Source organism: Silurus aristotelis (assembly GCF_946808225.1).
Source record: "Silurus aristotelis genome assembly, chromosome: 10".
In the NCBI taxonomy this organism is placed as follows: Eukaryota; Metazoa; Chordata; class Actinopteri; order Siluriformes; family Siluridae; genus Silurus; species Silurus aristotelis.
In genome coordinates, this window is record NC_139583.1 from 19,150,056 (window position 1) to 19,167,813 (window position 17,758).

General features: G+C 36.9%; 1 protein-coding gene across 4 annotated transcripts in view; it reads left to right on the plus strand.

Annotated features, from left to right (window-relative positions):
- The window catches only part of aplp2 (amyloid beta (A4) precursor-like protein 2), a 53,739-nt gene that overhangs the window by 21,274 nt on the left and 14,707 nt on the right, over window positions 1–17,758 (plus strand). For all 4 annotated transcript variants that reach the window (XM_083552661.1, XM_083552663.1, XM_083552660.1 and 1 more), the window contains exons 2-10: window positions 2,355–2,528; window positions 3,433–3,562; window positions 9,684–9,796; window positions 10,955–11,220; window positions 12,168–12,373; window positions 12,507–12,674; window positions 14,494–14,618; window positions 14,816–14,890; window positions 16,805–16,963. In XM_083552661.1, coding sequence (XP_083408787.1) covers window positions 2,355–2,528; window positions 3,433–3,562; window positions 9,684–9,796; window positions 10,955–11,220; window positions 12,168–12,373; window positions 12,507–12,674; window positions 14,494–14,618; window positions 14,816–14,890; window positions 16,805–16,963 — 1,416 coding nt within the window. The remainder of the gene's footprint in view (window positions 1–2,354; window positions 2,529–3,432; window positions 3,563–9,683; window positions 9,797–10,954; window positions 11,221–12,167; window positions 12,374–12,506; window positions 12,675–14,493; window positions 14,619–14,815; window positions 14,891–16,804; window positions 16,964–17,758) is intronic.

The window sequence follows — 17,758 nt, forward strand, 5'->3', positions numbered from 1 at the left end:
ATATTGCCATAAGTCAATTGACTTATGTGACTATGGATCACATGTTCAAGGTAAAATTCTGCCTATAACTTTTACATCATTTGATGATTGATTAAAGATCCCTTGTTCAAACTAGGGTCTTTTTTGACAGATATAAATCTATATATTAGAGCTTTCACACTGCCCATTTCTGGTTCAGTCTTAACCAGTTGCCTCAGATAAACTTCAGACTATTCCTGACGAAAGTTATGAAAAGGTTTTTGATATTCAAAAGTGTTGGTCTGTAACGTGCAAAACAAATTTGCTGGCGAAGCTGCAAAACAGGAAATAAGGCTCATTTTGATGATCGCTTGAAGATTCATGTGAACCTTGAGAATTCTAATTAGGACCTCACCCCCAGGGGCTCGGTGATGAGGGAAAATTTGGTTTAGCATCATATTTCTTGTTGTCCCTGATGCCCCTGTAAGATTTAAAGTTTGGCTAATGTAAATAAATATTATAAACGTCTTGGTTTCAAACGTGTCCCTCAATAAAAAAATATTTACTCTTCAACCCATGTACAACGGTATAATTAATCATGTTCTATAGGATTACAATGCCTTTCCTGCTAGAACTTACAACGACACACCATACCTTAAAACCTGATATTTACATTTTTGTGTCATTGGTGTATTTTTGTTTCACTACTTTACACCCTTACAGTCATAAAGAATAGGATCATATATACTGACAGTACATTGTTTAAACCAGAGCTGTAACTAACGATTATTTAGATAATCGATTAATCAGACAATTTTTTTTTTTTTATCGCTTAAGTGGAGGATTTTTCTCCTTAATTAGATGTTTCGTATGTTTTTGTATTTATTTCATTATAACTGTATATAAACGTGTATTTAAAAATACAAAAGCCACAAATTGAGTTTAACTATCTTTAATTTTTGTACTTTATAAATTTTATAGTGGCTGCTTGTGGAGCAGTGCATGGGGGATTTCTCCTTCATCCAATTCATTCATGCTGGGTTGTTTCTTTCTTTAAAAAAACAAAAAAAACCACAGCATTTGTGCATGCAAGGTGACTCAATTTGTGTAAATCAACATTTGTATTGTTTTTTATTATAATTGCAGATGGCAATTTGACAATCATGCTTAAAAATCTATAAAATATAATACAACATTTATTTTGACAATTTTTGATAAAGAAATACAGACATTTTATTCAAGCATCTACAATATACTATAAATGTAATTTTGTATAATAATTCATTGATTATATGCATGAATTAATTATGCAAACATTGAAAACAAGCATTTAAACTTATATTAAAGCCACAGTACATGACGTTTGAAAACGGATAGTTGAAGTAGACAAATGCTATAAAAAGAATGGAACAGAGAAACGCAGCAAGCTAACAGGTGTGGCTAATTAGTGTACAAATGCATGAAGATTCGCTGAAAACCACAACAGTGAAAAAAAAAAAAATCGTTTATTGCTGTTATTTGCTGCGTTTAGATTTAGTGTTTGTTCGCACCGTCTTAATTTTTTCCAAGCGAACTGATTCCGTAACCTGATGCTCGAAAAGCACGACAGAACAGATCCAGTGCGACTGTCCCAAAGTTACAAACAAACATTTTACACACTAGTGCTTCATTTAAAAACTACACCATTTCTTTATGAGGACTATACAGTTTTTGCTCATCATGCTGATGTTTCGCTTTCATCCGTGACTTGGGACACCCAATTTTTCCTGCTGCCGCTTGACCTGTACTCTCTTGCATTTCGCAAGCGGCTGTGTTATCTTATAGTCACGCTAACCCATAACTTTAGCAGCCCAAATAATCGATAACGACAACGAATTGCATTGTAGATTATTATCGATTTTATTGATTAGTTGTTCCAGCCTTAATTTAAACTGTACTTAAAAAAGGTGAACAGTATACTGCCAAAACTGTAACATTAACAACAAAACTATCATTTTTAAAATCTTTGCCGTGGGATTTGTCGGAGACTGCCGCTCTCAAATCCTGTATTTATTTATTTATTTATTTTTCTGCAGTGAACTATGGCATGCCCTGACTTTGATGGTGAACTTGCCCAAAAAAAGCATGTGGTCTTATCATGTGAAATTGCTGTTGATGACTAGTGTTGGAGGAAGAAAAATCAATGTTGTTATTTGACCCCAAGTTGGTGTTATATGGTGCTTTATCCTTCAGTAGCTATTTGCAATTATATTAGGATTTCTGATTCTGCTTCTTTAAAGGCTCATAGGATTGAACAGATGTGTTTCTTTTGTTTTTGTCCAAAGGGTAAAGATTAGAGAGACATTTATGTATTAACGCATCTTTGTCTTTTCTGTTTTTTCTCTTGTCCTGCACAGGCATTAGCAGCTAACCCAGGAGCCGGCTTTGCAGTGGCGGAGCCTCAAGTGGCCATGTATTGTGGGAAACTCAACATGCATGTCAACACGCAGACAGGTCAATGGGAGCCGGACCCTTCTGGGACCAAGAGCTGCATTAAAAACAAGGAGGGTGTGCTGGAATACTGTCAGGAGGTGAGTTAGTTTTTCAGGATTAATGCTCTGTAGAAATACTACTATAACAGGGAGTGCTGGAAGAAAGTCTCTGCCCGTTCTTTTATGCAGTGTAGATTGGGTTTGAGGAAAAGCGTAGCTGTTTCTTTTCATGGATGGAGTTCAGTCTAAATATGTGGTTAGATCATTCTTTTTTGTTAAGCATACATATTCTCTTGAGTTGCCACAACAGGTTGGCACACTTTTTATTTATTCATTTTATCTGTCACAAATGCAAGGCAACACAGGGGCATTTACTTTCTTTGTTCTCTCTCTCTTTTTCTTTTTCTTTCTATACATAATAAACAGTCACACTGATTGGTTAAGTTCCCTGGCATAGGATAGTCATCAGGACAAAGGTTTTTATGCTATCTGGTTTTTAATTGCAATTTGTGTTTTTTCAGTAATATTAGATGATGAGATGATAGTGGGGGATCAGCTGTTTATCTTGGCTATAATATAGGTGAAATCAGAAACCAACTTGCCTCACAAATGTTCCACAAAAAACAACCAGGATGTAATCAGGCTTGTAATAATAAAAAAAGAAATTATAATCATTGTCTAAATGTTTTGGTATAATCAAAAGGACACACTACAAGCTGCACTGCTTCACAAAACACATTACACATAAGGGTGGTAACAGTCACTCTGCTGCACCTATTGCACAATCACGATGTGCTTTATTTTTGTTCGACAGCACATTCTGTCGTGGTAAACCTTGCTTGGTGTACATTATATGGCTTTTTATTGCGAACCTTATTGTGGTGTTTCACAAAAGGAAATGTTGTGTGCCGGTTCTTCTCGAATCAGGACGTGTCTAGAAATAGTCAGGCATGCCTCATTGACCGCTGATGAATTTAAAATGTTTCTCTCGCTTTTCTGATAGATGTACCCCAAACTGGAAATCACAAATGTTCTGGAAGCCAACCAACCAGTCAAGATTGAAAACTGGTGCAGGAAAGGAAAGAAACAGTGCAAGTCTCAAGCTCACACTGTGGTCCCATACAAATGCTTGGGTAAGTCATAAATATATAATTGTATTGCTACAGTTTATAACTGCATACTATTATATACTTCTTCACCAACTTCTAAACCAAAAAGTTAGATTAAGCAATAATGCAGGGCAAGCAGTGTCAGTTCGGTTGTGCTTTGACAACCTTATACAATAGGCCTTATTTTTCACAGTTTGACAAAATATTAAGGCTCATGGTTTAAGTTGAATTCTTATTATGGCTTCAATTAACAAAGGTGTTTTTAATTAAAAAAAATAAAACAAAACAAACAAAAGTGCAACAATCATCCATCTTTCCATCCATCTATCCATTTATTTTTAGCCAGCCAATCACATTGTTTTATCAGGACTTTACAAAACATCTTGGTGAGAACTAGCTTCAATTCAAGTCATTTATGACTATATTTATTATTAGGTGATCACCCTATTGTTGTTCAACCCTTTTCTCTTCGTTTGTTGGCTAGGGTGATGGTGCCAGTATATAGATGGTTCACCCCATAGAACCATTTGGCAAAAAAGTTGTGAAATTTGGCACACAACTTAGGGAGGGTCTAAGGAACATTCTTACCAGATATGGGTCAAGTGCTGCCAACTTCATTACATTGGGTCAAATTTGATACTTCCCATCCCGAGGCATCCTGAGGTTTGGCCAGCTCCAGTCACGTCCCACCTCATGAAGATTGTGGGCCTTTAAAGAAGTAGATGCCGAACTCACAAACGTCCCGTACCATCTAGAGACGTACCAGTGCCAATTGGATCTCACTACATGTGTGGTTTTGACATTGGACCTCCTGGAGTGTTTAAAGGCTCTGGCATGGAGAAGCTGGTGTTGGATCTGTGATGATCACAAATGTTGAGCTATTTTATGAGTTGCTCAGTAGCTCCTAGTTTTATAACCATAATGACTATATAAGACTGTAGAAAGAACATTACTCATAATCTTATACTCCAGTACTCATGTTAGTTCTCACTCTCCAGTGTTCTGTATTGTTGAAAGATTTATGATCACACTCTTAATGACACCCAATTGAGGATGGGTTCCCCTTTTGAGTCTGGTTCCTCTCAAGGTTTCTTCCTCATAACATCTAAGGGAGTTTTTCCTTGCCACAGTCACCATGGCTGCTCATAAGGGATAAATGCTCACCATTCACCTTGACTGTTGATTTCTGTAAAGCTGCTTTGAGACAATGTCTGTTGTGAAAAGCGCTATACAAATAAACTTGACTTGACTTGAAGTATATTTATGACGATCACTTTTGCCCATCATTTAAAAGACAAACATCCCTGGATTTTCTTGTTTGAGCCAAGTTCAGTATATCATATGCTTCATAATTAGACTGTTCTCTATCTGAAAACTTTTTCAGGAAAATATTGTAGTCTTTTTTTTTTTTTTTTTTACCAACTTTGGCACACATCTTCAGAGTAAGTGTCCCTGAAGTTATCAAACACTTTTTGAAACCCCCAAAAGGCTGTGTTTTAACGATGACTATGCTCACTGACATCTTCAGGACTATGACCTGAGACTAAGCACCAAAATTGGTTTGCATCAAACTGCCATTTCTCCTCCATCTTTAACCAGCCTTCACTAACAATGCATCACATTATTGTGAATAAAGTCTGGGGGAAAAAAAGAAGAGAAAATGTAAATCATTTTTAGAGAACATGTTGCAAAATGTGAAAAAAACAAAATGTGCAGGTGTGTCTCAGCAATGCATGACTACACTTCAATTAGTTATAGTAAAATAATTATAAACTTCAAAAGTATCCAAATGATAGAAATACCTTGTCCTTCATCTATACTCTTTTCTTGATCGATTTTCTTTGATCAATTTTCTTTGTGGTGCTGGAGAGCGGAAAAATCCGATAGTGCTAACTATGGACTGTGAAATGGTCTGACAGTTAGAGGCTACATAAAATGCCCATTTGGTTTTGTGTGTGTGTGTGTGTGTGTGTGTGTGTAAGGAATTGACAGTGCATCAGTTGGGTTTCAGAGTGTGATTGACTAGTGCTGCTCAACTTTTTGCCACACGTACACATCCATTCACAATTTAAATGATGAGTCTTGGAGTGCTTACTGGGTATTCTACCACATGGTCTCTTGTCTAGCCTTCAACCTGCAATATATATATATTGCAATATATACATAATATAACAGTATATACACCTTCAATTTCATACAGGATCCTTTGATTTAAAGCTCTAATAATTCCTATACTCTAGTTAGCATTTTTGACACTTTTCCCTATGTCATTCGAATAACCTGGACATAAACAAATCTGAATTCATCCAAATGCTTGAAGCTCTTTATTAGTAGCTCGGCAAAGATGCAATGGGTTCTACGGAATACTTATTGAACACAAATCAGCAAACACGTTAGAAGCTAAATAAAATAGTGAATATTTTGAATGGGTTGAAATTTAAATTTGACTACGTGGGCATACATGCATTATTTTTGTGGAATGTGATTCTGTGTGTTGCATGCGAGTAAAGGGCATGCTCATGCTTGGTTGGAGATAAAAGTGGAAGTGATTTTGCTTGTGCACATCCCAAGGAGTATCTTTGGCTGGGTCACGTGGTCCGAGGCATACTGTGCTGGAGAGGTGCAGATATCGACATCTTTTGACACAAGAGCATGATTTGTAAGATGAGGAATGACGTGTCTCAACAGGATTCATGTGAATTCATTTATCCTCTGTAAACAAAAGTTGAGATCTTGATTTGAAGTGCACAGAAGGTCATATGTGTTCTTTTAACCATTAAGGAGATGGTTGGATTAAATTTGCTAGTGAAAATAAAGATAAGGATGAGGGGAAGGATGAATGCAAACTGGTAGAATAGAGGCTAGTCTTGGACACAAGTGCACACAAAGAAATTGAATTCTTCCTTCGCAATCATGCCTGATAGTTGGTTTGAGGCATTCTTTTTTTTTTTTATGTGCATAATGATGGAACGTCTTAATCTTGGCCTTTGTGGTCTTTATGTTGTATAAAGAATTTTTTGTCTTTACCATGTAGACACATACCAGAGTGCTAAAAAATACCACACTGCTGAAAGCTCTGCTTTTATAGAGGTAGTCAGACCTTCGTTCTTGATGTTTTGCATTTTGAAATCTCTTGTGGCCATTAGTCATCACCTAAGTTCATTTGTTTGTTTCTAGAAGTTGATCAGGACAAAATGTTAGCAGGAGGTTGTCTTTTCTTTTCCTTTTGACTGTAGCTCTACTATGCAGCTATTCAGTTGTTTTTGGCCATCCCATCCTTAAGCACCTGGTAGTAAAGAAATGCCCCCAAAATATTTAGCAGTGTCTAGCCTAGAATTTCTGCTGAGATGTAGTGAGCCTTTCTAAAAAAAAAAAAAAAAAAAAAAAAAAAAAAAAAAAGCACACATCAGCTGACACTTTCTTTCTGTTTAAGGTACTACAGAAGAACTGTATCTCGGTTGGCACTGTTGCTTATCATGGAGGTCATAATGACAAAAAAAACAATAAAAGCACAGTGAGGAGAAAACCTTTCCTGAAGGATCTGCTTATAGTGTTGTGAGAGAGATTCACCAAACAAACATACTCAAAATATAAAATGTAGACTTTTACAGAAATGTAGCTTTCAGAAGGGGTGCCACAAACCTATCGAATTAAACATTTAGGAATTAAATGCATTTTTTAAAAGGGCAGGTCATTTTCCCCTGGAAAAACAAGCTGATTGGTAAGATTCTTACCAAGAGATTCTAAGTGTTCAAATTGCATTTCACAGTTGTTCTTGGGACTACTGATGTATCCAAAGGTCACGGAAAAGCATTAAAAGTAAAAACAGACCCGTCAGAGATAGAAGAAATGTAAGAATTTACAACAACCAGCAGAGTCTAGAACACTCTGGAGGAGGCAGGTGAATCACTGTCAAAGTCAACAATCAAAAAATGCCTTCATGACATGAATTTAAAGAGAGTTAACTTCAAGATGCACACCACTGTAACACTCATGGGCAGGAAGGCCAGAATAGACTTGCTGAAGAACATCTAAAAAGCCTTCTTAGTTCTGGAATAAGAATTTTGACCTAATAATCCAAGATTGACCTGCGCAGGACCGATGAATAGAGAAGATTATGAATAAGAAAAGGAAGAGCTTATGAACCAAAACATACATAACCTGTAAAACACGGTGAAGGCAGTGCTATAGCCTGGGGTTATATAGCTGTTGTTGGAATCTTGTTTGATAATTTCAAACCCATTGTAATGGTGTACATTGACAAAAATTACAAAGCTTGTATAACTGTCTAAATACTTATTAACCCTCCTGTAAATGGAAGGGCAGCAAGTCTAGTTCAATCTAATAGTAAAGTTGCATGGTTACAACCAACAAAGAGTTTTGGGAAAAAGACCTATAGAACTGTTGTGTCCAAAGTCTCAGCCCAGTGCTAAATGTTTTCTATAGACAGTAACGGCCCCTGCAGCTTCTCTCTTAATAACCAATTTTTTCTTGTACTACACCTGCAGATTGATTCAATGAATGATCCTTAGTTTAGAGGATCTGGAAACTGCTATAAATAGAAGAACCTTTTGTAAAAAAAAAAAAAAAAAAAAAAAAAAAATCAGAATAAAATAAAATTTTTTTTTACTTTATTGCATTCAGTCATTTAAATGGAGGGACCATTTATAATAAATGCTAAAATTTCTACACTATTCTCTCGATTTGGATGCAGGTATTCTTAAATTTCAGCTGAAATTACCTACCATGTGCTCTTAGATTACTTGAAACGGCAATATATCGGATCTAAACTGGCTCTGTTTGAAACAAGTTGCTATAGACCGAAAATCTTCTTTTGACAGTATTAGAGATGTGAGAAAAGATACATTTAAGCTATAACCTTACCTAAATTTCACTTTTGCCTGGAAACTTCCACTTTGAAGAGTTGGATTTTGGCATGATACACTCTACTTTTACTTCAAATCAAATTTACATAATTCTGCCACCCCTGCTTTTTTTTTCTTCCACCCCTGCTTTTTGTGTGTGTGTGTGTGTGTGTGTGTGTGTGTGTGTGTGTGTGTGTGTGTGTGTGTGTGTGTGTGTGTGTGTGTGTGTGTGTGTGTGTGTGTGTGTGTGTGTGTGTGTGTGTGTGTGTGTGTGTGTGTGTGTGCGTGCGTGCGCGCGCGCGCGCGCATTTGGAGGGACAGTGATAGAATTTTCTTTCCCTCAACCGTCTCATTTTCCAAAACACCATCTCTCCCCCTCACTCTCCTCCCTCTCTCTTTGTTTGGCCAGCAGAGAGCATCTATTCCTTTGTGTTTCCTGTGTACATCTCTATATCTCTATATCTCCATATCTCATCTCTCATCATCTTTTACTTTGAGAGGTGACACACTGTCTCTTCTCTAGAAATGTCTGAAGGTTTCTCAGCACCGGAAGGGTAATTACACTGGTTTGTGCCTGACTCTAATAGTTTTCACTACAAAACGTGTAATGTTTTAAAATTTGGAAGATTATTTTTCACATGATTGATAGCTAGTGATAGCCAGAAATGTTCACCAACAAAATGAATGGTCCATTATGCAAAGAAAAGCACACAACAAAACCCTGCAGTTATACAAATGAGTCACACTTTGATGGTTTGTTGTGCTACCAAAATGATGTGCTATTATAGCAGAAGCTGTAGTGTTTTATTACACTTATGCCATTGTGATGTGATCATGACATCCTTCTGAACTGTTTAAAGGTAAGTTTAAATGTATGTACATTTTACATCTTCTAAAGGAACAATACTATAGACATGAAACTCTGATATATATTTTGGAATAGTTAATGTGCAGCTTGTATAACAGTACAGATTTACTGTCCTCTGAAAATAACTCAACATACCGCCATTATTGTCAAAATAGCTGGCAACAAAAGTGAGTACATCTTTAGTGAACTCAAAAATAGGTTCAAAGTGTAATTATTTTGTTTTCCTGGGAATGGAATTCACCAGAGCTGCACAGGTTGTTGTTGGGAAACTTCCACCTCCATAATGACATGCTAAGTTTTATATATATATATATATATATATATATATATATATATATATATATATATATATATATATATATATATATATATATATATATAATATAAAATTTCTTATGGTGTATGTTTGCAGTTGGAGATTTTGTGAGCGATGTGCTCCTCGTGCCAGCAAAGTGTCACTTCTTCCATAAGGAGCGCATGGACAAGTGTCTCAATCATCAGCAGTGGCAAGGGGAAGCAAAGGAGGTAAGCTGAGAAATTTTTGAATGATTATATTGCTTTTACCACTCTGCATCCCTTTTTTCTCTCTACAGACAACAGATACACAAAAATCCTCACATTTGCGCTTGAAGATCTGTTTAGCTGCTAATTCCTAGTCCTCTCATGTTACAGGTTTCTGAAACACAAGCAATACAATCTTATAAATGCATCTTACAAAACCAGTGCAGGTTACTAATTCCACTTTTACTGCTACAGGGTTAGTCCTAGCTTCATTATTTTATTTTATTGTTTTACGTTTAGATACACCTCACTGACACTGGTGAGTAGGAATGTAGATATTTACATACATATACTATATGGACAAAAGTATTGGAAGCCATGTTTTTCTCCAAATTATTACCAAAATGTTGGAGACACACAATTTATATTAAGATTTATGTAATTTGGCAGATGACAGTTACCTAGTTATGCAGCTGAGCAATTGAGGTTTAAGGGTTTTGCTCAAGGATCCAGCAGTGGCAGCTTAGTGGAATTGGGATTTGAACCCATGACTTTCCAATCTGAAGTTCAACAGTTTAACCAGTGAGCTACCACTTCCCAATTGGATGCCTTGTTAGAATTCAATCTTTGGTTTACATGGAATACAGTGGAACATCTTGTGTGGTCTGATATAGAGCTTTGACCTCAACCTGATTGAACAGCTTGGGAATGAATTGGACTGATGACCCTCTCCAACACCTGACTTTTCTTATGCTTTTGTGGCTGTATGATCACAAATCTTATTTTAATCTAATTTTTATTTAACACATTGTGCAGGCCAGAAGCAGCAGATTAGAGAGCAGGTGTCCAGTATTAGCATTGACTTAATGGTTCTTGAACTCAGTAGAGATATAGTGACCAATGTGTAGATGTCTCTTAATTTTTTGCCTACTCTCCTTTTTTTTTTTTCTTAATGTTGACTACAAGATTATAAATGCAGAATTTATTCCTAACTCATGCAGTGTAGTTTGCTATGATGCTTAGGGCTAGGGTTAGGGTTAGGGTTTTGTTTCTCATATTAGCTTTTTCTCTTTTTCATACCCACCTTCAGTAAAGTGTTAAGTGTGAGTGTACCAGTGAATGAGTTTGATGTTTTCTTAATCACTCTTTAAAGCTCTTTCCTTTTGTATATTCTTCTCTCAGGCTTGCTTGAAGGCGAACATGGTGCTGCACAGCTACGGCATGCTGCTACCCTGTGGTGTGGACAAGTTCTATGGCACGGAATATGTTTGTTGCCTGTCCTCTCCTGCTCAGGAGCCTACTCCAACTACCATTGCTCCTCAGGAGGAAGACACAGATGATGATGAGGATGATGATGGTTTTGCTGAGGATTATGATGGCGACAAGGTGCAGGAGGATGATGATGAGGATGACAATGATGAGGAGGATGATGTAGTAGTAGAGGAAAGGTGATCATTTTCTAATTTTTTCCTAGTGTGTGTAGATTTTCTAAATATCCTTGTATTTAGCATTGACAGGACATAATAAGCAAAGGTGAAAGTTTGTTGTTCAGTATGAGATACTGCATATCACAATTATGTTAGAGAGTCTGTGGCATTTGTGAGTCAAACCCGAACCCACAATAATTTTTTTTTCTAGTCATTTGTGATACGATCAGATTTTGTTGCACTTTCATTATTTTCCCAATGTTGTTTTGATTTGACATGAAAACCATTATTGCCAGAACATTTACAGTGATGTTTAATAGATCTTAATGCAAAAATCACAAGCATACATGAGAATATAGTCACTTACTTCTCATTTACGTCTCATATTTATCATTATCCAGCAACATTCAACGTAATACTGATAAGAAATCCAATGTAGTAGTAGTAGTGAAGGCTTTGGTGCATTGGCACTCCGAGCCCCAGAATGCAGTGTAGCTATATGATGCAGTTAAAAGTAGACTTGCTTGAATAGTTATCGATCTATGAAATGATGAGTGCAGTGACTGTGACTTCAGCGGTACGTCCCAGATGAGGTGAAGGCTTGACAGCCTGAAGCACTAAATGTTAATGGGCATTTCAGGAAACATAAATAAAGAGGAAATAGGATGATAAAAGGACTTTAAAGCTCAGAATTTAATAAAAATAAAAAAAGTTATGGTATTGGATGATATTGAACATCATGTTAAACATTAAAATTAATAGTTGGCAGGGTGGCTTTTTCTTGCAACTCTTACTTTTTCACCTACTTTTCTCCTTTTCCACCGTTTTTATATTTAATTTTCTGCTCTTTGTCTTCACCTTTTCATGCCGTTTCACCCTCCCCTTGCCCTCTGTAGTCTTTATTTGTATTATTTATGCCAAAAGAATTGCTGATTCAAACAAACTGAAAAATTTTATCCTCCTCACAGTGAGCCAGTAATTGATGAACAGCCAACTCAGAAGGAAGATGAAGATAAGAATGTGGATTACCAGGGAGATGACGACGTTGACCAGTACCACTACGTGTATGAAGATGAAGATGAGGACAGAGAGAGTGAAGAGAAAGACGGAAAGAAAGACAAGGACATGGTTGTTGAGAGCCAGGACAATGACATGTCTTACCAGGAGATTAAAGGTTAGATACAACCATCTGGGTGTTTGGTTATTATTTGGTAGTAAATACACTGTAATGACTGAGAGATGTTGGTTAAGTTGGTATAAATATGTATTGGTGCAATGTAGTACACTAACTGTTTTTCCCGTTTTAGCTGTCTGCTCCATGGATGCGGAGACAGGCCCGTGTCGTGCCTCTATGCCCCGCTGGCACTTTGACATTCACCATAAAAAGTGTGTGCGCTTCATCTATGGAGGTTGTGCTGGCAACCGCAACAACTTTGAGTCTGAGGAGTACTGCATGGCCGTGTGCAAAAGCCTGAGTAAGTTTCAGCAAGGACTCAACCTCAACCTTTTCAGTCCGTATTAGTTCATGCACCTAAACAGACTTTACAAATGAGTGCACAATAAATATCTGATCAAATCCCCATAACTTCAATGTTTATCTAAATGGAATGTTTTTAACGTATATGGTTTGCTATCCTTGTGCCTCTCTGTGTTAATAATGTTTAAAGTTTATATGGAATCCAAATTTTCAGTTTTCAGCTTTCTGGAGTTAAACAAGGTGGTCATAAAAAGCCATGTGTTTTTTTTACACCTTAATGCTCATTAATATTTGATTTACTCTGAGTAAGGAGGAAATTTTTTTTTATTTTTTTTTTTTTGGAGAGAGAGAATTGGGTTTCTGTACAAAAAGATAATTTTTACCATTTCTTATCCAATCACATTAACAAGTGGGATTTTGCTGCACTAGTCGTATTGAACAAAATTTAGCCAGGCAGAAAAGGCAATTCACTGAAGGATGGAGCTAGAGCAAGATGCATCTTCGAGGTATTATTTTCTGTCTAATTCGTGCTAAATTAAGGACTCTCACCTTATGAGCCAATAGAAAACAAAATGCCAGGAATGTGATGCTTTTGAAAGGTTTGAGGAGGCTGTTTTTGTTTATTATTGCTTTGTGCAAATCCTGAGGAAAATCGTGACCATTGCTAAGAAATGTGTTCGGAAAAATGCTTCATGATGGAAATTTGTGTCCACAGTTCTTCAGCAAATGTTGATTTTAGGCTATCCAAGAAAGAATATACACAGCATGCACAAACTTGGGTAATTTGTAGGCAGTTCATGCAGGGACATAAGCGGGGCATTATGGTGAAGCTAGCAGGTCAAAGAGAGATGAGATGGATGTTTGGGGGGGGTTTACACAGATAAGTAAGTATACTCTTGTACTGTAAATGTTTATAAAGTTGTTCACTGTGTGTGCAAAGACTTAGGCATGTCTAGCAGTGACTGCATAACTAAAAGGAAGAGCCAGAAGGGAGCACAGAGTGAGGTCGCCCAAGCGGCCAGCCACCCCACTGTCAACAAACCTGTGTGAATGGTTTGTGATGAGGGGTGACAGCTTCCATGCATCACAGTTCACCAAAATACTCTATGCCCATGAAACTTTGAGATCTATTAACAAAACTTAAACGCTTATTGGAAGGTTTATTTAATAATTTGGGCATACTTACTGTTCTAGGTGTATGGATACTATCCAAATACAAAAAGTTAAATAATCAGCAACTATCATATCTACCTGCTTGTAGACTGCTTAATATTATTATTATACAAATCAGAATTCTGACATGAACAGGGATGCTGAAAGCTGGTTGCCTATAAATCAAAAAATTTCTGCAGTTAAATCATAATATAGTGTCAATCTGTATGTGTTTTTTCTTTTATATAAATTGTATGATATGTTGGGCACATGATTTCAACCTACTAATACCCTAGTGATTTTCATGAAAGTTCAGCTTTTTCTCGCTTTTGAAGATTTTCTTGTTCGAAGTTTAGTGGGGTTTAGGTAGGGCAAAAAAAAAAAAAAAGAGAGAGAGAGAGAGAAAATCACAGAGAGGTCTTCTCCAGAATGGTTCCACAGTTTGTTAGTTTTATTTGTCTGTTGTCTTTTTTGCATGAACACCTCTACCAGCTTTTTAGGCATACGTTATTCTTTAGCTTTCTGTGTTACAGCATGTCTGTCTGTCTCATTTCTTTTCCTAACTCCCTACTGACTTGTATCTCTGTAAGTGCACTTACCTTTGTGTCATTTGTCTTTTTGGTCTTTCTGCTAAACAGTGTACTTCTATTCTCTGTCTCCCAAAGCACTGCCCTCCACTCCACAGCCCATGGATGTGTACTTTGAGACTCCAGCTGATGATCAGGAACATAGTCGCTTCCAGAAGGCTAAAGAGCAGCTAGAGATTAGACACCGCAACCGCATGGAGAGGGTGAGGAGAAAGGGGTAGTAGGGAAAGGGGGGAAAAAGAGAAAATGGATGGGGAAGTTCAATTTAAGAGATAGGGAGAAAAAAATAAAATATATATGTACAGTGGGGATTTAATTTTTTTTAGGTTTACGGTTTCTCTGCATTTGAGACCCCTCCTCCCCAAGCTGCTCACTTCTGTTCTGCTGCTTTGTTTCTCAGGTAAGGAAGGAATGGGAGGAAGCAGAGCTTCAGGCCAAGAATCTGCCCAAAGTAGACAGACAGACGTTGATCCAGGTAAATTCAGCTTCATTTTAGTAGACATCTAGCCACCGAAGAGCAGAATTTGTACCCTGCAGAACTTACTGCATCCTTTAGTTATCTATGCACCAAAATACAACGTTATTAGAAAGCATGAATTGCATATTCATCTCATTTTGATGCTAATTTAAAAAAAAGTTTGAAGACTTTGACAATGACCACCAAACAATGTTTTACACATTTTAAACTTGTGTGAAGTAACAGCTATAAATATAGCTGCAGGTGGCGATCTGCGGGGTTCTACACTCCTCGCTAATATCTTCCCCAGTAGCCAGTTCTTGCAGAAATACTTAGAACTTATAAGGATAGCTTGATGCAAGCTGTGTGAAATGCTAAAAAATGGTTTCTCCTGCTCATATCTCGTTGGCTTGTTTCTGAAGTAATTAATTGATAGAAAGTTTAGATATGGCTCAAAAAGCATTTGGGTTTCTGAAAAGTAAATCATTTACTTATACTATACAAGTTCCTTGGGGAATAAAAAATAAATAAAGCAAGTGTTCTATAAATTAAATGTATTGCAGCTGAATGAATTGAATGTTGACTCAGTGTACCTAATGTCCTACTCCACTCTGCCCTCAATTGCTACTGCACACTTTATATCATATTTATGAGCTATGTTTGCGCTACAGTAACAGACACTTTCAGTATTAGATTTATGCAGGTCTATTAGATCTTAGCAGCATGTCAGAAATGGAGAGATGCTGAACACATTCACTGCCAAGACAGTCTCTCTATTCTGTTCCTTTTTGCTGTTTCAGCAGTGTGAACCCCATTCTGCAATGCAAACCCAAAAGGTTGTCATCAATAGTCTTATGTTATTACCAATCAAAAAAACTTGTAAATGTGGGTGATACGTCAGCAAAAGCCAGAAAAGATTATTGCAATCCATTGTACTTTGTTGTTTGTTGTTTCTTTTACAGTCTTTTGTGTGTGTGTGTGTGTGCTTTCATTTTTATTTCTGTCCGTTTCAAACACTTGCGTGAGGCATTTAAAATTTAATATACCATTTGAATACTCAATTCTGATTAAATGGAAGGTGTGCATTCAATCCTGTGCACAGGGAGTTCCACTCAGTAATCATTGTTCATTTTTACTGACTTTGAAACAACTGTAAATATAGTAACATATTCATAGTTGTATACTGAGTATGGCAATTGCTGTAAACATTTTCATAATGAGTGAAATGGATGACTTTGAGTGTCATGTGACTGATATGGTAAAAATGATGTATAGGAAACTGATCATAATATAAGGGAGAAAAATCATGTAAAGTACATGGTCATGGATTATCCTTTACATAGCCATCTTGAGACAGAGGTTTTCGTCGGGAGTGACGAGGATGGACAGGATTAGAAAAGCGTTTATTAGAGGGACAGCGAATGTAGGATGTTTTGGGGACAAAGTGAGAGAGACTCGATTGAGATGGTTTGGACATGTGCAGAGGAGGGACATGGGGTATATCAGTAAAAAAAATGCTGAGGATGGAGCCTCAAAGGAAGAGGAAGACCATGGATGAGGTTTATGGGTGTGGTGAGGGAAGACATGCAGGTAGTAGGCAGAGTGGAGAAGAAGAAAAAGCCATTGTGAGACACATACTAATTTTAGAACATGTTTAGGCAGTTAAGGTCAAGACCGTGACCTCAGCAGACCACAGACAGTTGACTGGTGCTTAATAAACATAACTTTTTACAGTTATAAATGTTTGGTGTGGATTAAATGCTGAAATTGTACAAATTGTTATTCGGTCCTGAGACAATTCATTGTCAAAGCATTATCACACCCTGTCTGTTTTAATAGAGATTTCAAAATGCCTCTGTTATACTGGATGTAAATAATACAAAGATTTAGGAGCTTATGCAGAGTTTGGCTAAACATGAACTCCCCTTGCAGCATTTCCAGGCTATGGTGGCATCTCTGGAGGAAGAGGCAGCCAGTGAGAAGCAGCAGCTGGTGGAGACTCACTTGGCTCGGGTGGAGGCCATGCTTAATGATCGTCGTCGTTTTGCCCTGGAGAACTACCTTGCTGCCCTGCAGGCTGACCCACCTAGGGTGAGCTTGCACGCACACACACACACACACACACACACACACACACACACACACACACACACACCCCAGCTGACTCAAATAAACATCTGCTGTATGTTTTTAAATAGTAAACTGTAGTCAGAAGCTTTCTTTGTGCTCAAGCCTCACTGACCTTTAAGGACCATTGAAGCTTAGCGAATACCTTCGGTACGTGTTTTTCCACAGTGTTCAGTAGTATAAAATATTTAACTTTATTTGGTTACTATTCTATGTCTATCAGACACTGCTCTGATATAGATTTAGTGTTTATTTTTGCTTACCTGGGGCTAGTTTAAAAAAAAGAAAGATTATCTGGGCAGTAGTTACTCATAAAAACAAATCTATGAAATGAATGCAACTTTACATCATGTATTAAGGCTACACATTTTTGTCATAGATTGTTTATTAAATCTTTTTACTAAATAAATCAACACACCCAAAATCAAATGTGACTACCACATGTAACACAAATATGTATAAACTGTATTGCGCTGAAATCAGGTGTGATTGTGGTGGAATGGATTAAGCACATGGTGTATTACACTGTCATTTCATATACCATAATCAATATAACTTTTGTAGACATGTGAAAACTGACATTAGGTGATTGGTGCTTTGCTGAACAATGTGGTGATATGGACACTGAGGGTGCTTTTATGTATTTTTAGGAATAATATGACTATTATTTATTGGGGTCGACCGATTGATTACATAATCTATTAATCGGCCTGAAAAAAATTTATATTTTTTTTCAATTAATCAGTATTGGCCGATTGT